General features: G+C 45.7%; 1 protein-coding gene across 1 annotated transcript in view; it reads left to right on the forward strand.

The window, feature by feature from the left end:
• LOC146785271 (serotransferrin-A-like) overlaps nt 1-23328 on the forward strand; it is a 198647-nt gene extending 175319 nt beyond the window's left edge. The window contains exons 16-17 of the mRNA XM_085634229.1: nt 17843-18035; nt 23135-23328. Coding sequence (XP_085490355.1) covers nt 17843-18035; nt 23135-23172 — 231 coding nt within the window. The 3' untranslated portion in view covers nt 23173-23328. The remainder of the gene's footprint in view (nt 1-17842; nt 18036-23134) is intronic.
• Nucleotides 23329-23594: the final 266 nt, after the last annotated feature.

A 23594-nucleotide genomic window follows, 5' to 3' on the forward strand; every position in this document is an offset into this window, starting at 1 on the left:
ACCTCCTTGACCACATTAAAGTTTAACAACCTGTTATCAGACCCATTAGGAATCAGCAGGGTTTTGAGGCAAGGGTGTCTACTATCCCTGCTCCTATTTTCCATTGTTGTGGAACCCCTAGCTTTCCTCCAAAGAAAGCAGCACCAACATCGGGGAATCTGATTCAATAGATGTAATGTCCTCCTATCAATGCATGAGAATGACATCTTCCTCCTGATCAAGAAACTGGCCTGTAACTTACATCCTAATATATGTGATGTGGTAGTGTACGGAGGATGGTTAGGGCTACAAATAAACTGGAACAAAACCATACTGATGCCGCTCCGGATGCCACAATGCAGTCGGAGCTAACATTTCCGATGTACTGGACTACTGACCTGATCAGATACCTGGGCATAATGTACAATAGGGAGATAGACACCATTACAGCAGCAAATTATGGGCTAATTATATCCACTATGATGAACTTACTGAAGAACATGATCAAACCTCCCTTCACTGTAGCCGTTAGGATCGCCCTGATGAAAATGGTGGTTCTGCCAAAATTGTTGTACCTTTTCCAACCTTCCTATTCCTCTTAGCAGAGCATTCTTTACCCAATTGAGGTAGCTTATGACACCATAGCCTGGGCCGTTAAACAACCGCACATCAGCTGCACCAGGATGCAAAAAACATATGACCGGGGAGGGTTTGGAGTTACAAACTTTCAGCTCTATTATTAAGCAGTCAGGTCCACTTCACCCACCATTAGATACTTAGCCATAGACAATCCTCACATTCTGACCTAGACAGTGGACTGGCAGAGCTGGCCCCGATTCGGGCCAAACTGTACCAGAGACAGCCCCGCCGGACCAAAAAATTTGCAAGGTACAATGTTCGCGGTGGGCGCTAGAATAATTAGCAGAATTAGTAGAAGATCAACCTACACATTCAGCCCGAGCTGAAATTGAACATTACTTATATGCCCAGACAGACCATATCACTACACTGTTCCCGATACTATGGCGCAAGAAGCCCCGACTCATGGAGGACATGTTCCCGAATCAAAAATGAATATCACTTGAGGAATTTCTGGGTTTGTTGCAGTCCCCAGCATTAGACACACTAGTGTCTTACAACCTCAAACATATGTTGAAAACACTGGTGTAATTCGTTTTAGAAATCCTGACTCCCTAACACCTAACCACCTGAATGTACACTATAGTGCTATGTGCAGCTTCGGAGCCAGACATTGTGGTCCTTGGATCTGGGGGTTGCGATCTCACACAAGCAATGGGCCTTCTGTTGCACGCAGACCAAGGAGGTGTCTTCAAGTGGAAAATACTGACTGCTTCACTATAGATATTTACATAGGACACTTCTGTGAGCATGGGCAATCGTGGCATATGGACTGACCACAGCTGCCGCAGATGCTGAGCTCCGAATGCAGATATTTTGCAACTAACGTAGGGTTGCCCAGCAGTAGCCACAGTTTGGTCACAGGTGATACAAGTGCTTGAAATAATGATAGATAATTTGTTACCTATATCCCCCATGGTTGCTATTTTGAGGTATTTGCTAGATGCCCCAGAACACTACAGGAGACTGCTGTCAATGGCAACCCTGTTGGGTCAGCCTAGGTTGTCAATGACTTGGGGAGGCAAGGAGACACCTCACTCCAAGAGTTGCCTAAAAAGACAAGATGATGTGTGGTGAACTAATGGAATTGTATTCGGACACTTTACCACCTACCTCTAGATTTTGGGGGCCTCTCCGAGACTACATAGCATGATGGACAACCTGCATGAGGAACAGACGCATCGATTTACATAATGGACATGGGGATGGGCTTTGGACCCCGTGGGTCTTTGCCTGCCCACCACTGATGCTGCAACGATGAATACTGCTGAGATACATCTCTGATAGGTTGAGTGGCTGAACGATATATACAGCATGAATTGTTTCAATATTTTCTAATGACCTAATGCATGCTTACATACAGTAGGACTGTGTTCCGCATTTGTCACAAACATACAAAATGTAATGAAAAAAGAAGAATAAATAACTATTTCTGCGCAAACAGCTGTCTGTGCTGGAATCACTATTACAAGCAGTAAAATGGTTGTCATACCTGGTAATGACCGGGCGTGATAAAGACTGCCCGCTGGATTTTTTTCCCTGATACATTTCTGCAAGGTTATCCTACTGAAATGTAACCAGTCAAATTAGCGGGTAATTTACCAAGGCCTGCAAGTTTTGGTGCGGAAAGCACCGAAATACTTACAAAATTGCCGATTTTTGAGGACTCAGCTTCTAATAGATGCTGTTTATCAAACCCATTAAATTGCGAACCCAGGCGTATTGTTTTATTAACCAGTGTTATTAATAATGATAAGAGCTTAGCAGGAAGTGCTACATGGCCTTTTCAAGACCTTCTACAGCGTACAAACCCAACATATATATTCATACTAGTGCAAATCAAGCAATATAGGCCACTTTTTTACCAAATCATATATTTTCCTGGATACCCGATAACAAATATCACTACCCCAGCCCACTCACATTTATTAACAAGCATTGGCAAAGCCAATAGTTCTTGACAATCTGAGAGCTAATGACGTTGTCAATGACAATGTCTTTAGCCATGTGTCATGGAGTGGAGTGGATGTATGCGGAGTGGAGTGGAATTATGTAGGTTGGATTGGATCTGTTTGTTGTGGAATTGTGTGGTGTTGAGTGGAGTTATGTATAGTGGAATTATGTGACATGGTGTGCAGTTGAAATATGTGGATAGTAAATATGCAGTATTGAGTGTACTGGAATTATGTGCAGTGGTATTATGTCTCATGAAGTGTAATTATCTGGTATTGTGTGGTGTGGAATGGCATGTAGTGGAGTGGAATTATGTGGTGTGGTGTTGAATTTGGTGGCATGATGTGGAATTATGTGGTGTGGATTGGATGTATGCGGTGTGTAGTGGAATTGTGTTGTGGAGTGGAATTATGTGGTTTGTTGTGGAATTATGTGGTGTGGAATGGAAATGTGTAGAGCTGAAATGAGTGGCATGGAACTATGTGGTGTTGAGTGGAATTATGTTGAGGGGAATTATGTGGCATGGTGTGGAGTGTATTAATGTGGATTAATGCTATGTGACATAGAGTGGATTTATGTGGGGTGTATTTATGTGGTATTAAGTAGAGTGTAATAATGTGGAGCTGAAAAACATTTAGAAACGCTATAAATATAATACATTTGACCGTTGGTGTGCAAATCTTGTACGCTTGTTATTGGAATTCCTTGCTTTCACAGTTTCTTTATTTTGTTTGTACTAGAGCATTTTGTAAATTTCAAATACACACTTTCATGCCGTTTGCAGAATAACGATACCAATTGAAGAATGGTGTTCTGCACAAGGACGTTGCCTGCCAGTCATTTGTGACACTGCTCTGTGAAGGGGGAGAATGCTCGGCTGTACCGTGGAGACGGATGCAACGCTTTGTTGAGAAAGAGGTTCTGGGCATTCGACCACAGTTAAACAACTTTTCTCTAAACACCACATTGTTTGAACTCGGTAGTGGTGAACCGTCAATCTGATCATTGCTCTTAATGTCTACACCATTTGCTGCTGTCCCCACAGTAAGCTGGCTGGTATTTTCGAAACCAAGAAGTTGATTATTATGCAAATAACAGTCCTATGAATCTAGTATTAACACTTGCTACTTTAATGGTCACTGTCTGCATAGCAAATGGGCTCTACCAGACACTCTACCTTTCCCCATTACACGCTGCAAGTGGTATGATCCGCCGCAGTGAGAAGTCAAATACTGCCTCAGACTGGAGTGCGTGCCACTGCTGTCCGATCACTAGGATAGTTTTAGCAACAGGCAGGAGCCTCAAGTCAGCTTCGGGTACGGTTTTATGAGCATCAGTGCAATTTTTTGTTGTCGGCACAACATCCTCTGATCTTGGACAAATCACTTAATCTCCCTGTTCCTACAAAAATGAACGTGTCCTAATGTGAAGTAACTGCCGCTAACGTAAAGTGCTTTTTTGGCATCAGCCCAACATCCCGTGATTTTTGAAAAATCACTTAATCTCCCTGTTCCATAAAAAAAACGAATGTGTCCTTGGGTAAAGTAACTGGTGCTCACTTAAAGTGCTCTAAAAATAAACTTTGGCACTGTTTGTGCTATATAAAACTGCATATAAAAACCAAAGAAACCGGACAGTGGAGCAAGTGAACTGAAAACAAGAGCATTGTATGGAATGCTCCAAGACAAATAAAAAAAGTTGTCCCAAAAACATTTCCTATAATGGCCGTGTGTGTGAATAGTAGTACTTGGTCCTTGCTCTTGGGGAGGGCTAAAGACGTTAAGAGGCATGACGTATGCATGCCATGGGCAAATTGGGAATATGAATAATAGATTGGCAAGGCAGCGAGCAAATGACAAGCCTATGGGTGGGCTGAAGCCCACAAAGTACATACACAGGTCTCATTTCGAGACAGTGCATGTGCACTATTTAGAGTCGAGACCTAAAATCCTGATGCCTTACAACATGGTGCCCACAATTACTTATTTTGGCTTTGACACATTTGCGTCATTACAAGATATTCAGTGAAATCATCCCCAGAATTTGTTAGCTGGGATGCACACATTTTAAGACCACGGTTAGCTCTTGTCATCATGTAACTTATTACAGTATTTTGAATGAATTTCTTTGCTAAAGTGATAGGCTTTTTGCAAACAGAAATATGCAAACATTTCTTCTGAAGTTTGTAACAGAACAACAAATATACTAATTATATTAAGCGCTGCAACTGTTTTTCCCTCTGCTTTGGAAGGCCTTCTTAATCAAAGCATGAAATAACATCTGAATGTAGCCCTACGTAAGTCCTCCTTATGAGGTACGTAGTAATTTCGAGGTGGACAGAAAATAAGGCATTTCTTTCTTCATCGGAATTACAAGTTCACTTCTTAAATTTGTAAAAGAATAAGTGCTGGGGTTGAAAGTTTTGCTTAGAAGCCCACGACTGGAATATCGAAGGTCGGGGTGCCGAAAACTAAGCCTCTGTAGTCTTGATTTAACCTCATTCCTCTTTAACCCACCACCGGAATACTTCCTGCCTCGTTCTCTCACCCTCGCAGGCTCTTTTTCATCCCTTTGTCACTGGTTTTCGGGTTTTCTCTTCCTCCTTCTTACCCCCTTTTGTGTTTTTCTCTCTCTTTTTCTGTGCATCAGTATGTTGATCCAAAATAAGTGCCAGTCCCACAAAATGAGTGCCAGTCAGCCCCACCTGCAACCACCAGCTCAAATTAGGCACTGTACAAGTTATGCTTTCAAAATGCAAAGTTGTGTTTTTTTACTCAGGCACATTTTGGCAAGTCAAATTTGCCAAAGACTATGCAGGGAGAAAGGACTTGGAAAGGAGGAAATGTCTGCAGGAGTGCTTGAAGAAGCACCAATATCAAAGGATGTTAATACTTCTCAACTGATTTCTTCTAATACCACAGCGGTACTGCTTATCCGGTTCCACAGCACCTCAAATAGCAAGGGTTTGAATATTCAATCATCCTATGCACATAATGGTGAAGAAAAACAAGGGGACACAAATGTAGTACTTCTGGCCATCACCAAACATGACTGAGTAGCCCTCCAGGACCGTTGAATCTGCTATACCCACCCATAATTACTCACATTTACAATCTGAATCAAATTCCTGAAAAGAGAAAAGTGGCCAAAATAAATAGTGATTTAAATTCAAAGCAAACGATGGACAACAATGACTAAGGGTTTTATTTAGAGTTTGTTGGGCGGGATTCTCCATCACATAGATGGTGGATATCCCATCCGCCATATTACAAGTGCATTATAGCCTATGACACTTGTACTACAACTGATAGGATATCTCCCTCATTTGTAATGGAATATCTCATCGCTAAACTCTACATAAGGTCCTAAATTAGCATTGTGGCTTCTTATGAATGATTTATCCCCAGTGGGAACACTTCATATTTTCTCATTTCTGTCATTTGCCCATTTCACATGGGGCAAAGGGGTAGTCCTATGTATATCTGTTGAGTCTGTACTCTTTTCCTGTGGCAAGAAAATTATATCAGAGCATCAAAGATTCAGCCAGATGCCTCTGGCTCTCAGGAAGGCATTGACCAGTGTTGTACAACACCATGGGACAGAAGATAGCCCTAATTCCACACTAGTAAATTCCTATTCCTGTTGGACCCACTTAAATCGAAAGTATTATTAATGACTCCCAGAGAGGAACCATTAAACTAGAGCCTTTTAAATCCAGATGCATCATCCAATTCCCTTGGTCTAGAGAGTATCTCAAAAGGTATATGCCCTTCACTTTGAAGTTGTGGTATTCCATTCACGATTTACCTTCTTTAAACTAATCCTTAACCCAAAATTAATTGCTCCAGAGGCCTGTCTCCCAGGTGTCGGCAGGCACTATAGGTTCTTTCTCTACCATCTTTTGCACCTACTAATCCATCTACTGTTTTCTTGTGAGAGTTTGAGCAGGATGAGAGGACGATCTTGAAATTAGTGACTGACAACATGTATATGTAAACCTTTCACAATCTATAAGATACAGAGGTCTTGAGAAATTGTCTGCCAGCTGTGCACGAAGAAAGCCTACATGTCCCCTACGTGATGTTCTCCTGCCAATCTTTCTCCAACCTGAGTGGATGAAAAGTTCTGGCCTCCAATGCCCCTGGTTGGAAAAGATGATGAGGGACGCCTTTTGTCGTGGCATTGTTGACCACCTCGACCTCTGAGATGCTGAAACTTGGACCACCAAAAATCTTTGTCAAGAAATATTGCACCTTTTCTAGGGTTTTACAGGTGCCATTAAATATGGTAATTTCTTTATTAGTTGCCCTTGTGCCATCCTGCCTCATTCATTACAAAGTTACATGAAGATTGGTTAAAGGCCAAAGTTCTATGCATTTCAAAAATCCTCCTCTGATTGGAAAAAAGATGTAACCAATATTTCAAAGTTGCTAATAATGACACTCAACAGTAGCATACCCTCAATGCTCCTGCAATGCTTGTGCAGTGCTAGGCAATGAAAAGGGTCATACATTGCTAGATCTGAGGGTCTCTAGTTGGCAGGGTAGGTACCTCTGTCCAAGTAGGGACCCTTGCTTCTAGTCAGGGAAAGGGGGATACGCTGTTAAGATAACCCCTGCTCACCCTCTAGGTAGCTTGGCCTGAGCAGTCTAGGCTATCAAAGGCAATGTGTAAAGTATTTGTACCAACACTCACAGTAACACAGTGAAAACACCACAGATTTAATCCACACCAGTTTTAGAAAAATAATGTATCTTTACTAAAAACTTCACAAGACCAAATACTACAGACAAACCGGCATATAATTCAAAAGGTTACTTTAAAGATAGTTCAAGAGTTTGCAGAAAGTACTCCAGGATGTAAAAGTCAGTGTCCTGCACAATGTGACTCTCAATGCACAAAATGCGACACTCTCGTGCCCAACAGTACCTGTAGTTGCGATAAGGTTCCCAAAAGCTATCACAAGGAAGATGGCAAAGGCGATGCGATACTCCTGAGATCCTGGGGAGGCTTTGCAGCAGCCCTGCTTCACGCAGCAGAGGTGGATCTGTAGGGGGAGGATGCGATGACTTTGGCTTTCGTTGTGTAGGTTTCTTAGGGGGAAGTTCACGCACAGGTTCGATGCGACACTCTTCGACGTGGCACGATGTGCGGCGCAGCGTTGACTTCCGGCGCCGCAACTCTCGATGCGCCACGGAACGGGACTCTGCGTCGACGCACGCAGCGACTGGATACTTTCACGCACCGGCAGTGGTGCGGCCCGCAAACTGGTTCTGCGACGACCCTCACAGCGTCAGGAATCTTCTCGCACCGGGACGATGCTCGACGCACTCGGCGATGCGGGGACTCCGGGTGCTGCGATGACGCCGCGATGAAATATTCCTCGCACTCTCGTTCTTGCGACACGCAATCGGATGATGCGTTGGGTACCAGTTACTCTTTTTCACGCTTCTGCTTCCCAGCTCCCAAAACACAGCAAAACGACCACCTGAGGCCCCAAGACTGGGCAAGCACTCCAAGGCAGGTCAGAACTCCTTCAGCAGAGTTCCAGGGGAGCTGGTGGTGAAGTCCTTTTGTTCCTGGGACTTCTTAACAGGGAGCCAGCTCTTCTCAGGCCCTTGGAGATCAGAATCAGAAGAAGGGGACACAGCAAAGTCCTTCCCCTCTCCTTGGCAGCAAAGCAAAACAGCAAGCAGGCAGTCTTCTCCTCTTCAGTTCTTTTCAGCTTTCTCCTTGGCAGAGGTTCCTTCCTAGTTCCAAAGTGATCTAAAGTTTAGGTGTCTGGGGTCCTCTTCTTATACCCCTCCAAGTCTTTGTCTCTCTGTGTTTCAGTGGGGGGCTTCCCCTGCACAAACCGGTTCCTGGGTGTGCTCTGCCCTGGAGCACCTGGTTCCTTTCAGAGTGAGGGGTAGGGTCGTTAGACGCTCAGCAGGAGGTGGAGCCTTCTTTGTGCCAGCAGAGGCAGAGTCCTCAGCCTGGCCAGCAGGGGGTGGAGCCAGCATTGTGTTGGCAGGGGCAGCCCTATTCAAACCCAGGGACTACTCCTCCCACCCATCTAAAGCAGAACTCCCTATTCACCCTGCTGCTGACTCATACAGGCTCCTGGAGCTACCTAGCCCATCACATGACACCAGTCAGCCAACCAGCACACAGGCACACAGGAAGGTTAAACAGGAGAATAGCTACTTTCTAAAAAGTGCTATTCTCACACAGTGAATTTAAAAACCATCTTGCTAAAAAGATGTATAATTAAATTCTGAACACAGAGATACCAAACTTGGATTTTCTATCTTGCCCTTATGGGAAGATAGGCATGTAAACAGCCTTCCCCATTCTATCCTATGGGCAAGAGAGCCTCTCAGCAGTGAAAAACGAAAATGGCTGTAATTCACTACCAGGGCATGTTACACACCTCAGTACATGCCCTACCTTTCAGATACACTGCACCCAGCCCAGGGGGGTACCTAGGGCCACCATAGGGATGCCTGACATGTACAGAAAGGGAAGGATAAGGCCTGGTCAGTGGGTGCACTTGCCAGGTCGACATGGCAGTCCTGGACTGCACATAGGCACTGCAAGCAGGCCTAAGACATCATTTTAGCGCTACTCCTATGGGTGGCACAATCAGTGCTGCAGCCCACTAGTAGCATTTGAATCACCAGCCCTGGCACACGCAGTGCACTTTACTAGGGGCTAACAGGTGAAACAAATATACCAATCATGGATAACCAATCAATATAACAATTTATACAGAGAGCATATGCACTTTAGCACTGATCAGCAGTGGTAAAGTGCCCAGAGTCCTATTGCCAACAACCACAGGTTAGAAAAAATAAAGGAGGAAGAAGCAAAAAGTTTGGGGATAACCCTGCAAAAAGGGCCGTTTCCAACACAACCCCCTTCCAGCCTAAAGCCAGGGTAGACCAAGCGATACCTCGATGGGATTCCCTGCTTAGGGCGATAGAACACGGAAACTGGCCCAAACAGCAGGGTACTATTCCTGTTCTACGCCTTCCTGAACCCGGTTGGATCTCTCCATCCATACTCTCAGGGTCCACTACGCCAACCCAGGTGGAACCCTTCTCTTCACCTGTGGACACCACCTGTGCAGCACCTAGCCTTAACTTGCTCACAGGTGTGTCCCAACAGACAGACAGCAAGCCGCAGTGACCAGTGGCAGTGGTCAGGGATGAGACCCAGGCCTTATGCCTCTCAGGGCCCTCAAACCCCTGTGGCATCAGAAGGTGGGGGGCAGTAGCCCCAGGTGCTCGGCACCCTTTGTCCACTTCCTTTCCTGTCAGGTCGGGTCTGACAACCTGGCACTGACCCACCAGCCCCGGGCCTGTATCCGGTGGCTGGACAGGAGGCTGGGGTGGACTGTTCCATACCCGGTCCTCCTCTTCCTTGGGGCTCTGTACCCTCCCACCTGGAGCGGTACCCCTTCTAGAATAGTCAGGGCACCTGTGGCAGGTGTCCTGCACCATTCGCCCACCAGTTCAGGACCTCTCTCCAGCAACTGGTCTCCCAACCTAGGGTCTAAACCCTCAGGTTGCACCGGGGTCAGAGGCGAGGACTCTCTCCCTCTGCACCCCCTTCCAGAGAGCTGCACCCTCCCCACTGGAGTGGTACCCCTGGAAGCTAAACCGGTCAGGACACAGCTTACAGATGTCCTTCTCTCCAGGTCAGGCAGATCCTGAACCTGGCCTCCCAACCCAGGGACTAAACCCTGCGGTTGCACACCTGCCTGGCATGCCAGGACTTCTGGGGACTCACACAGTATCTCCCCGAGGGTGACACATGACTCATGTGTCTCGTGACAGTCTGCCTGGCGCAGATCTCCCGGCCCCTGTCCACCTGACAGTGCGCGAAGATCCCCCAGGACAGAAGCGGTGTCACCATGGTCACTCCTCGGGGACTCAGCCCTTCTGGCCGGTCCCTGACCCACTGGTTCTCCCACTGGGGAACACATCCCCCTCTCACCCCTCAGTCTGGACTTCTGCACCCTCCCAACTGGAGCGGTACCGCCAGACACCAGAACCACTGGAGCTCTGTTTACAGAGGCTCCAGGTTCTCCTGACACTAGGAGATCCTCCTCAAATGGCCTACTAGCACTGTCTAGGCCCCCAACCTGGTGTTCCCTTAAGGAACCCTCCAGGCCCTGAGACTGGGCTTCGGGCACCTTGGGACCCACAGTCCCACACTCACCCCTTCTCCACTGAGAAAGGACATGAGCCCCTACACCCCTCCCACTACACTGGGACCTAACTGGGCTACACTGAACCTCTTCCACCTCATAGGTCTGGAAGATATCCGGGCCACTCCTTTTGGGATCACTCCCCAATGCCTCTCCAGACCTTTTGACATCCAACCAAAGGTCTGCCTCCAACGCAAGCTCTCTGGAACCAGAGAACTCACACTCCACCGGGTGTTGGCATAGCTCTGGAAAACAGGGACTTAAAATATGCTCTCCAACAAATGAATCACACAGCCCCCCACAGTTGTTAACCAAGCTACCGTTTGCCTCACCCTCCAGTGCCTCACACAAGTACCTCACACCACTCTCCTGAGATTGGCAAGACAGTACTTGACTGTCTCTGTCACACAACTCACACTCTTCTGGGTGGTCTTCACACTCACACACCAAGGTTTCTACCATGGGGGAACCCCTCTCCCTGTACCTCTCATCTAGGGTCAGTAGAGTGTCCCTCCCACCACTAGGAATATGGTCCCCTGTGCCAGTTCCCCAATCTACTTCAGGGACACTGCACCCCACTGGAACTACATCATAAACCTGAACCCCCTGGTGTATGTCAACCCCCTCCCTCAAGTCAGGCGCCACATCTCTGGGTGTTTGTACCTTTCTCTCAGCACTAGAAACTATAATCTTGCTGCCACCATCTGAGCTGGACTCCACCTCCAACTCAGCAAAGCTGACTTCTTGAGCTACCCATTTTTCTTCTTCAGCTGAGACACTCATGGCCTCAAGCCTCTCGATCTCCATATCAAGCTCCCTCATTCTTAACTCATGTGCCAAGGTCAATTTCAATTCTTCCAAGGCATACATCTTCTTGCTCTCTTCTACTTTGTTTTGGGTTTCCATTTCCATCAGCTTCAACTCAAGCCTCATGACTTCTAACTCATGATCTCTAGCCCTTTGATTCTCCTCCAACTCCTCTGGAGTGAGACTCCTACTGGAATGGGAGCTGCCAGCCCTTGAGACTGGTCCGACCACGGGCAGAGCTTGGGGAACAAAACCATTCTCTTCATCTGCATCATCTTTCTCTTGAGCCTCCCACCAGGCCTTCAAGACTCTTTGTAGCACATCCCTTCTAGATCCGCTTTTCACAGGGCAACCAAGGTCTTTGCAGAATTGCTTGAGCTCCTCAACCTTGTACGAATACAGATCCTCCATGGAAAACTCCAATTCTGCCCTCTCACTTGTTGCCACCTGAGACATGATGCTCTTGAAGAGTTACTCAAAAATAGAATAAAAAAATACAGTATGTGGTTGCGTATTGGTCTGCACTTAAACTAGTGATGTACACCAATTACTGTGAGTCAAGTACAAATACAACTTCAATCCTCACCGCTGACCACCAATGTTAGATCTGGGGGTCTCTAGTTGGCAGGGTAGGTACCTCTGTCCAAGTAGGGACCCTTGCTTCTAGTCAGGGAAAGGGGGATACACTGTTAAGATAACCCCTGCTCACCCTCTAGGTAGCTTGGCCTGAGCAGTCTAGGCTATCAAAGGCAATGTGTAAAGTATTTGTACCAACACTCACAGTAACACAGTGAAAACACCACAGATTTACTCCACACCAGTTTTAGAAAAATAATGTATCTTTACTAAAAACTTCACAAGACCAAATACTACAGACAAACCAACATATAATTCAAAAGGTTACTTTAAAGATAGTTCAAGAGTTTGCAGAAAGTACTCCAGGATGTAAAAGTCAGTGTCCTGCACAATGTGACTCTCAATGCACAAAATGCGACACTCTCGTGCCCAACAGTACCTGTAGTTGCGATAAGGTTCCCAAAAGCTATCACAAGGAAGATGGCAAAGGCGGTGCGATACTCCTGAGATCCTGGGGAGGCTTTGCAGCAGCCCTGCTTCACGCAGCAGAGGTGGATGCGCCGGCTCCGATCTGTAGGGGGAGGATGCGATGACTTTGGCTTTTGTTGCGTAGGTGTCTTAGGGGGAAGCTTCACGCACAGGTTCGATGCGACACTCTTCGATGTGGCATGATGCGCGGCGCAGCGTTGACTTCCGGCGCCGCAACTCTCGATGCGCCACGGAACGGGACTCTGCGTCGACGCACGCAGCGACTGGATACTTTCACGCACCGGCAGTGGTGCGGCCCGCAAACTGGTTCTGCGACGACCCTCGCAGCGTCAGGAATCTTCTCGCACCGGGACGATGCTCGACGCACTCGGCGATGCGGGGACTCCGGGTGCTGCGATGACGCCGCAATGAAATTCTCCTCGCACTCTCGTTCTTGCGACACGCAATCGGATGATGCGTTGGGTACCAGTTACTCTTTTTCACGCTTCTGCTTCCCAGCTCCCAAAACACAGCAAAAGACCTCCTGAGGCCCCAAGACTGGGCAAGCACTCCAAGGCAGGTCAGAACTCCTTCAGCAGAGTTCCAGGGGAGCTGGTGGTGAAGTCCTTTTGTTCCTGGGACTTCTTAACAGGGAGCCAGCTCTTCTCAGGCCCTTGGAGATCAGAATCAAAAGAAGGGGACACAGCAAAGTCCTTCCCCTCTCCTTGGCAGCAAATCAAAACAGCAAGCAGGCAGTCTTCTCCTCTTCAGTTCTTTTCAGCTTTCTCCTTGGCAGAGGTTCCTTCCTAGTTCCAAAGTGATCTAAAGTTTAGGTGTCTGGGGTCCTCTTCTTATACCCCTCCAAGTCTTTGTCTCTCTGTGTTTCAGTGGGGGGGTTCCCCTGCTCAAACCGGTTCCTGGGTGTGCTCTGCCCTGGAGCACCTGGTTCCTTTCAGAGTGAGGGGTAGGGTCGTTAGACGCTCAGCAGGAGGTGGAGCCTTCTTTGTGCCAGCAGAGGCAGAGTCCTCAGCCGGGCCAGCCGGGGGTGGAGCCAGCATTGTGTTGGCAGGGGCAGCCCTATTCAAACCCAGGGACTACTCCTCCCACCCATCTAAAGCAGATCTCCCTATCCACCCTGCTGCTGACTCATCCAGGCTCCTGGAGCCACCTAGCCCATCACATGACACCAGTCAGCCAACCAGCACACAGGCACACAGGAAGGTTAAACAGGAGAATAGCTACTTTCTAAAAAGTGCTATTCTCACACAGTGAATTTAAAAACCATCTTGCTAAAAAGATGTATAATTAAATTCTGAACACAGAGATACCAAACTTGGATTTTCTATCTTGCCCTTATGGGAAGATAGGCATGTAAACAGCCTTCCCCATTCTATCCTATGGGCAAGATAGCCTCTCAGCAGTGAAAAACGAAAATGGCTGTAATTCACTACCAGGGCATGTTACACACCTCAGTACATGCCCTACCTTTCAGATACACTGCACCCAGCCCAGGGGGGTACCTAGGGCCACCATAGGGATGCCTGACATGTACAGAAAGGGAAGGATAAGGCCTGGTCAGGTCGACATGGCAGTCCTGGACTGCACATAGGCACTGCAAGCAGGCCTAAGACATCATTTTAGCGCTACTCCTGTGGGTGGCACAATCAGTGCTGCAGCCCACTAGTAGCATTTGAATCACCAGCCCTGGCACACGCAGTGCACTTTACTAGGGGCTAACAGGTGAAACAAATATACCAATCATGGATAACCAATCAATATAACAATTTATACAGAGAGCATATGCACTATAGCACTGATCAGCAGTGGTAGAGTGCCCAGAGTCCTATTGCCAACAACCACGGGTTAGAAAAAATAAAGGAGGAAGAAGCAAAAAGTTTGGGGATAACCCTGCAAAAAGGGCCGTTTCCAACACACATGTTTACCAAAATGATTTATTTTAAGCTTGGTGTACCTCCTGCATACAAGATGCTAAATTATGAATTATTTGTGGTCACGTCTGTGTCTGTGGTTTTCACCAATAAAAGGGCTGATTGCATGATCAGGCTGTGTTTGACTCCCAAAGCACGCGGGCACTAGCAGTCAATTGGGTAATTACAAGAAAACCCACATAGAAATATCCACTCAGGAAAATCCACACAGGAACGATATTCAAGAACTAAGCATGAAGATTTATTTAAGATTTACATCATTACAGAATGCAAAAAGACAAATGGTTAGTAATTTCCAGGCGCAACGCACATTGAACTCAAAGGGTTTTAGCCTCCACCCTCCGACCCCCCCGTTCCCACGTCGTGTGTGGCAGGCCGGGCTCAGGCAGCTTCCCGGGCACACACACAGCTGGGTGCATAGAAAACTTGACATTATTGAAAAGAAACTTCTAGCTGAGGACAGGAAAATTAAGGATCAAGTGACCATTCTCCAGCAGGCTTTATTGGTACTTGTAACATGCCTGACTCTACTCGTGTGATAACAAACGAGGTGCAAAAAGGGTGGTGTAGTGGCCCCCCATCCCTATTAAGGAAGGATCAAGCCAAAGAGGGAGTATCTCCAAAAACCCTACATACTAAAATAATGGAAACATCCAAGGAGTCCCCATTTGCTCCCCCTCAAAAGTCAACCTTAATCCAAGAAGCAAGACCACTCGACAGAAGGGTAACAAGAATATAAGGCCAGCAAACCCAGTAGAGGATATTCTGCGCCTACCCCCGGATGCAACCCCATATGTAATTGTCATAAAGGTTGTTCCAAAACTAGATCCTAGTGCAACAGAGTCTTGGAGGGACCTACCTAATAAAGTGGTTCATTGGATGTCACATTGTATTTGCGTGCCTAATGCCATAAGTCACGATATAATCATGGTTAGACTGGCAGTGTGGGTGGGACACATAAGAAAACAAGACCAGGTAGATTGTATAGCAGTCAACATTCACTAACCATCTCTCGTTAAACTCATCCTCTCTGACCTCTATTATAGACAGCATAGTATGATGGTTACGGGAGAGAAAACCATAGCTGTACCTCAGGGCTTTTTTTCTACAAGCCCAAAATAGGTAGAGTCATCTCACATGATCGAGGTCCAAGATATCCCATTACTCAACAAGCTAAGGGAGACATATGGAGAAGTGAGAATAGATGTGCCCCTCTTAATGGGTGCAATGATAATGACTGACTGGTAGGCCCTTTGGCAACTGGTGAAAAGGAGTCTGCAAACCATACGGCAGGTACCAAAAGTACGCATACCAGCCTTTAGGGCAAGAACATTGCACTCATGGCATGGAATATAGCCGGTGTTAAAAATAAACTATCAAGCATGGAATAGGTGGATTCCATAAGGACATCACATGATTTGTCTACAAGAAACATGGCACAAGAGGTCTTTCCACATTGAAGGCTTTTCCTTTATTGTTATCCCAGCTATAACATTGTCCAGTGGAAGAGCAAATGGGGCTTCAGCAGTATTGATATCTACTGTAACCCTTTTAACACTGATTAAATCTTTTACCAGCTCACTCAACTTTCAGATTTTGTTTCAACAATCCAAGGAAAAGTTAGGAATTGTGCTGATAAACTACTATAACAGTAGATTTGATTCTACAAAAAGTATGGTCGTTTCTAAATTAGGGAAAGAGCTTGAAAGGTTTGTCGGTAGCAGTAAGGTTGCACATTTTTTTATCTGGGCTGGGGATTTTAACACTACCAAATGTCAAGCAGTAACAGATGAAGCTTGTGGGTATGTGGGTGATCGGGGAATGGTCAAGCCCACTTCTTACATGACATGTATGGGGAGATGATGAAATAAATGATTTCTGAGTACAATTTAGAATTGATGGTGCAGAACCCCGGAGGTGAAAGCACTATGTTACCGACTTTTCAGGAGGATGGTCACTCCTCAGTTGTAGATCACATCTTTATGTCTAAGCATGGCCTGTAAATGCTTGATTCACTAAGGGTTTGTGACGAGCTCGGATTTACAACATAGCGTAAATGTGGGGCAGCGCCAAAACGAATGCCTTTCCAAATCAGGCACATCCTCGTTTTTTTCCTCTTTCCATGTGTGTTGCATTCTGTAGCACATATAGAATGAGGAAAATGCCTCCTTTGATTGGTTTTATGCAGGAAGGTGTCCCTTCTTGCACAAAAACAACCATGCCAACAATACAGACACCCTTGGTGCAAGAATGCCTGCATTGGCACTTTGCTGCAGTTTTTGCACCGGCGCTGCAGAAAGGACAGGAATGCACCATACTTGTAGATATGGAGCATTCATATGCTTTTCTTTTGACATAGAGCAGCGCAGCTAGAAGGCATGTGGCAGTGCCCTGTGCCAAAATATTGTAAATGTGCCCCCATGTTCTGCGGCTTGTTCGATATTCTTTTTTTTCCTCATTCTTCAACAGTAGAAGTTAGTTATAAACAAAAAAAGCATAGGCCCTAGGACCGATTACGTTTTCTCCCTGCACATGTGAGACATTGTTTTCCTTGACTGGAACCGCCATGATGAACCTGGGCAGGGAAAATATGTCGCTGTCGTGGATTGGACATCCAGACGGTAAATAAGGGGCTCCTCCACATTCAAATGGGGTGGGGGAGGGCGAGCTTTGGTGGGATGTGAGAATTGCTGATTTACAGCAGGTCTCCCGTAACACTCACTGCAAATGATTACCAGGAATTGTCTGCGAACGATCCTGGTTTTAGGCCTGTCCTACCACTACGTGCAAGGTGCGAACCAAGACATCCATTTCAGCCAGTTCTAAAACGCGGCTCTTCCTGAAAGCGTTCTCAAAATAACAAGAGCACTGAACTCGGGTCTCTTTGCCTTATCAAGCTTTCAGGTTCACACGCACGCACGCACGCACGCGCACGCACACCACGATAGGAGGTCTCAGTGGCATGCTTCACAGGTTTTAAGCTAGAATAGATTTTTCAAATATGGACATACATTAATGTTCAGAAAGAAAGGCGAGCCTTTGGTCTGTGTGGTTTTACTTTAAAAGCTCCACATATGAACATTTCTGAAAAATCAAATGTACAACTTTGCATTAACGCCTGGGGTAGTCCTTGTAATCATATGACAACCCTGTCAGCAATGTAACTGCCTTGTTTCAAGATGGTAATTTATAACGTAAGAATATAAGAATTCCCTGTGTCAAGTGTTTAACTTCGGCATCACCCTTCCTTCTATTAACCGATGCTGTCCCATTTCAGACTTTATATGGACGCTCTGGAACAAAACAAGGTGAATTCAAGATGTTTGTTTCTGAAAACGGCAAAGATCTTCTGTTCAAGGACTCCACCCAATGCCTGATCGAGGTACCCAGTGGAACGTCCACCAAAGACTTCTTGGGAAAGGAATATTATGACGCACTTGTTGGACTGAACAAATGCTTCCCCACCTCAGGTAATTCCATGGGGTTTCAATGCCATTGTGTTAATTTTTGTGTTTCCTTAAATTATGCTACATCCAAGACGCTTTACCACTTCAGGGAAACCTATATGCAGGCTCAATGAAATGCTCTCAGTTCAGAAACCTGCCCAGGCGATTTTTCACTCCAACTAAACTCATTGTGCATCTTTTAGTGGCGCAACTCCATGGTACCACATAACTGACAGGAAGTGCTGTGGTGGTCTCTCAGGCCTCTTTGGGGAGCTCTGGTAACTTACGTTACCAAACTTCTATTCACCCGCGCAAAACTTTGTTTTTTTTAAAGCATCTGCTAAGATGACAGTAGGGCAGTGGTCATGGTTTTCTCCTTTCACCTCATTAAGAACCCAAACAATAGCATTAATGTGTAGCCTATGACAATTTCTACAAATGACATCTTCGGTACTTAATTTATGAGAAGCTATAAGTGCAGGGGGCCAAAGTTTACTTAGGAGACCACCACTTGCGTTGTGGAATACCGGATTGCTAAATTCCAATACTATATTGTCTTGATTCCATCTCTTGCCTCTTTTTCCACCACACAGTCTCCCAGTTTCGTTATCCAACTGTTGTTGCTTCCTTTTTATCCCTACTTTCTATCGTTGTCAATGTTTTTCTATCTTTCTCTCTCATGCTTTTGGTCAATGTCTGATGATGAAAAATAAGTCCCGGTCCTCAAAAATGAGTGCTGGTTCCTACTGACACTTGTAATAAAGAGAACAAATTAAGCTGAGGAACTCGTATAGCTAATAACATGGATAAACTTCACAGGTTTCTCAGCAGCATGGAGAGTCACCAAGTTCCCCAGTCATTATAAGAGGGTGAGCTCAATGCTTTAGTAGTTGAATAGGTTAGTTTTAGTTCAGCAAAAATGTTGCTACATTGTAAGTGAGCTATCAAGATAAGCAAACACAGAGAATATACAGCAGAACCTCCAGTTCAATGCAAAGACTCCCTACAACTCTGCCTTGTTGAACCCGCCTGTGTGAAACTATCCAGTGGAGAACTAAGGCAGAATTAGAGATAGTGCAAGGGGATTGGCAATGGACGTGTGCATCCTCTCTATGTACCACAGGGGCACCATGGTACAGATGTTCTACAGCCCCTTCATAAATGATAGCGCTGACAGGCATGTAGCATCAGTGCTAGCTTCAGAGAGTGTTCCCTTATTTATATGGTGTCGTGGCCCCATGCAAGTAAGGAAATCACTTTGCCTCTGCTCCCGTGCTGTATTATGGAGGTGGATGCAAAGACAAACATCCCCCTGGGTGGCACACTGACAGAGCGCAACAAAAAGGTGGTGCACAGCTAGCATGCTCCCTGGGGGCAGCCTTCTGGAAGGGGGAAAAGGGATCCCATGGATCCCCCCTGATATCCCCTTGCAGCCAGGTGCATTCATTCACTGTACCCATCTGTAGGGAGGTCTCTATCCCCTCTTCGAAGGGCAGGTGTGTTGATGTATGCACAGAGAAACACAGAGGAGCTTTGAATACTGGTCCTGGAGTGGCCAATCATATTGATACTAAATTCCAAAGTCCTTTGTTCCTTGCTGTTCCTAATGCAGGTAAGGAGCTGAGGTCATTATGGCTCCAAAGAGTCTGATGCACCTAAATTGAGGGTGATTGGGAAGTGCATCTTACTTTACGTACAATATAGGAAAATAAAATCATTATTATGGTGATAACAAGCTAACGGAGTAGAATGGGGTGAACAATGGCCACATGCCAGCGATGTAAACACCAACCCCATGGCTCTAATATCCAGTGCTTAGTTTAGAAAAGAATATGTGCCTGGGTCGAAAGTTTTGCTCAGTAGGCCAGGCTGGCACGGTGAAAGATATGGTTGCCGAATATCAAGGCTGCTAGTCTTGATCCACCTAATGCCTCTTTAACCCATCTCCACACACTCCCTGTCTCTTTAGCACACTCTTGTGGGTCCTTTTTCATCCCTACTTACTCACTTTGCCACTTTTCCCCACCTTTTTCTTTCTCCTTCTTTCCTCCTTTTGTGTTTTTCTCACTCTTGCTCTGGATCAAAGTCTGTTGAGGAAACATAAGTACCGGATCCCAAAAAGGAGTTCTGGTGGTCCCCACCTGCAAACACCAGCTAAAATTGAGCACTGATAATATCTCAAAGACAGCTTCATCCATTTACCCTGGGAAAAGACCAATGAAAGCCTTCAGAAGAAAAGTATCTGGGGGCTACAGATTGTATTGTGTCCCCACTGAGCTGGATGCATACTTGTGAATATGCATGCATGTTTGTATTGAAATTGTACTTTACAAAACCTATTACAAAGCAGCTGTAGAGCACTATGTAATACATGGGAGGATTTAGAAAAGCAATGTGGATAGGGAAATATTGGTTGTAGAGGGAGCAAAGGGCTGTCACAAAGGAGTAAGAAGGTACATTTCAGAGTCAGGGCCTAATTTATTTGTTGCTGGTATGTATACTTCTTTGCAAGGGCAACAGAGTATACATACAGCCAACATAATGGTCCGCCTGCCGAATTTGAATGCAGACGGACTTTTAGTTTAATCACGAAGGAGACTACTCCATCTCAGCCAAGATAAAACTCTCTAACGGCCCTGCAGTGTAAGGGCTCTAGGAGGTTGACCTCTAATTCAGAAAACTCTGGTGGCAAGGGGCAGTGAAAACTGCTAAATTAGTTCTCTCCCATGGTGAGTGGGGCATTTCTTTTTTTCTTGTTGGGGTTTTCTTTTTGAAAATAAAATATGAAATAGTGTGTTGCAGGGCCTTGCCCTGCACCAAAGTGTGAAAAGAATTGACAGAACCCGCATGAAGGCGGTTTATGCCTGCTTGGCTGTCATTTCTAAATCTGGCTCACTGTACCTCTGTCAGGGCGATGGAGTAAGTCAAGTCAAATCAAAAGATACTTTATTTAGCCACGGAAAGCCATAAAAGCAAAAAAAAAATTGTAGCAATTTACTTTGTCACCCTGGCAAGGAAAAAGACCGTTTGCGACATAATAATCTGGCCCTCCATTACCAAGAATATATAAGATTGGGATGGCAAACAGGAGTAGGATAACTAGTCTTAAATCAGAGAGACACACATTTTGAAATAGGAAAGGGCTGTGACATTGTACGTGTGTCACGTCCTTTTCATCTTGTTAACTTTCTGATCATTAGTTTAGCAACAATATATCGTCTACATTTGGAGAAAAGATTATTAGGCTAAGTAATCAGACTGACAGATGGCAAGGTCCTGTCTTTGGTATGGATTGGGAAGTTCCTGAGAGATCGAGTCCGGGGGATCTGATCCTTCAGGAGCAAGGGCCCTTACACACCCCAAGGGGTGTCATGTTTCACCATTGCAAAAAGAACAATTGATGGACAGAATGCAGAACAATTTCATACATTCAACCCAGTACAGAGATCTGGGCCTAAATCCATCGTTGTTTTGCTCACCATGCCATTACAGTTTGGACCCAGCCATATGCAAATCAGTTTTGACCCTGTGCCCAATGGAAACAGTCCAGCCCGAACTGCCAGGCCAGGTCCTTCCTGGACTAGAAACAAGCATCCTAGGACCGGTTTCGGGCTTGCAGCCATCATCAGCCAAGATAGCTTGACTCCAGTGGCATGGAGAGCACGGGACCCACGTCTGGGCATACCCGTCCCACTCGGGATGACAAATGCAAAAAGAACAATTGATGGGCAGAATGCGGAACAGTGTCGTATATTCACCCCAGTACAGAGATCTGGGCCTAAATCCATCGTTTTTTTGCTCACTATGCCATTCCAGTTTGGACCCAGCCATATGCAAATCAGTCTTGACCCTGCGCCCAATGGGAACAGTCCAGCCCGAACTGCCAGGCCAGGTCCTTCCTGGACTGGAAACAAGCATCCTAGGACCGGTTTCGGGTTTTCAGCCCTCATCAGCCAGGATAGTTTGACTCCAGTGGCATGGAGAGCACGGGACCCACGTCTGGGCATACCCGTCCCACTCGGGGTGACAAATGCAAAAAGAACAATTGATGGACAGAATGCAGAACAATGTCATACATTCTCCCCAGTACAGAGAGGAGTGGGTTCATTTTTTAACGTTCACAGCCCTGACGAATTGCCTAGATCTTTCACGACTTTATCTGCAAGAAACATGTTGAACAATATTTACAATTTGAGCTAATGTGGACCATTAAATCCAATACACCAGTTTTTAACATAGCCTAGGGTTTAACACATTAAACTTTAACTTACAATTCCTTGTGAGTTATTTTTAAAACTTACCACTCTACTCCCTCACTACTCCCTCACCATCACACTCAAACTTCACAACGGCAGCGGAAAAGAGCTCCAGCAAAGAGCCCCATTCGCAGGGCCCGTTGGGCATTGCAGTGACAGCCCAACAAGGAGTGGCCCAATGATGAAGCATGACACCCCTTGGAGTGTGTGAGGGCCCTTGCTCCTGAAGGATCAGATCCCCTGGACTTGATCCCTCAGGAACTTCCTGACCTACCTTCCAATAGAAACTGCACACCTTCTGGTATTCCTGTTCCCTGGGGGCATGTGTGCTGGACCTCTATTTAGCCCTCTGTCCCTCCTTGTGATTTTTGATATGGTATGGATTTAACAAAGGCAGCCCAATCATAATGAAGGGTTGTACTTGTGGGTATAACTTGGTAATGCTGACTAGCTTCCAGATTTCAGTCATCTTTATCATTTATGAAATTTACTTAATACATTTTTAGCTCATAAGCTTGCAGCCAAATGCCTTTGCACATAGTGATATGTAGCCTCAATTTTGTAATTGTGCATACCTTTTTGCATCAAGAGTAAGTGATACCCACTGAGTACATGTTTTAGTCCAACTCATTTTTACTATGCCCTCAAACAATCTTAGTGACACTGCTTGCCTGTAACAGAGTTCTCTGTGTGTAGGGAGTTCATCTTGTGCAATATGACTGAATCTTAGATCTTCAAGAAGAATGAAGAATTTGGGTGGAAATGAAAGAAAAGACAAAGTCAGGAGGAGTAGTATTGTATTGAAAATGTACAAAACTGGGATAATGTTAGCATCTTCTAATGTCTTTACCTATTTCTGTCATATAGAACTCCTCTCAGCCTGCACATTCCACAGCTGTTCGTAGAAGCAGATCAAACATCAACATGTGACCAACTTGTCTCTGGCCGAAAACGTTTGCGGCCCATGAAAACTGTCTGCAGCAACTCAACTTGTACCATTCTCACCACCTACAATAGTTCTCCTTTTACAATTCACTAATAAAAAATCACTAATAAATCTATGAAGTGTTCAGTATTTTTTTCCTTCTTCAATTAGGTTCCAAATATTCAAGTTGAAAAAAATAATTGTTTTGTGACCTACCAACCTGGCACCTTGCAGCCACTTCACAGTGCTTGGACTGATGAGCAAAGATCAGGAAGAGAGCCATCTACTGGGTTTGTGACCATCACAATGGGCCCCCTGGGGTCATTCCTTAGACAGGGCAGGTTCTGTGTGGTGTGTGGATGGTTGATAATGAGGCACAGTCCTGCTGTTGAGGGGACTGGC

The sequence above is a fragment of the Triturus cristatus genome, chromosome 11 (genome assembly GCF_964204655.1).
Source record: "Triturus cristatus chromosome 11, aTriCri1.1, whole genome shotgun sequence".
Classification (NCBI taxonomy): Eukaryota; Metazoa; Chordata; class Amphibia; order Caudata; family Salamandridae; genus Triturus; species Triturus cristatus.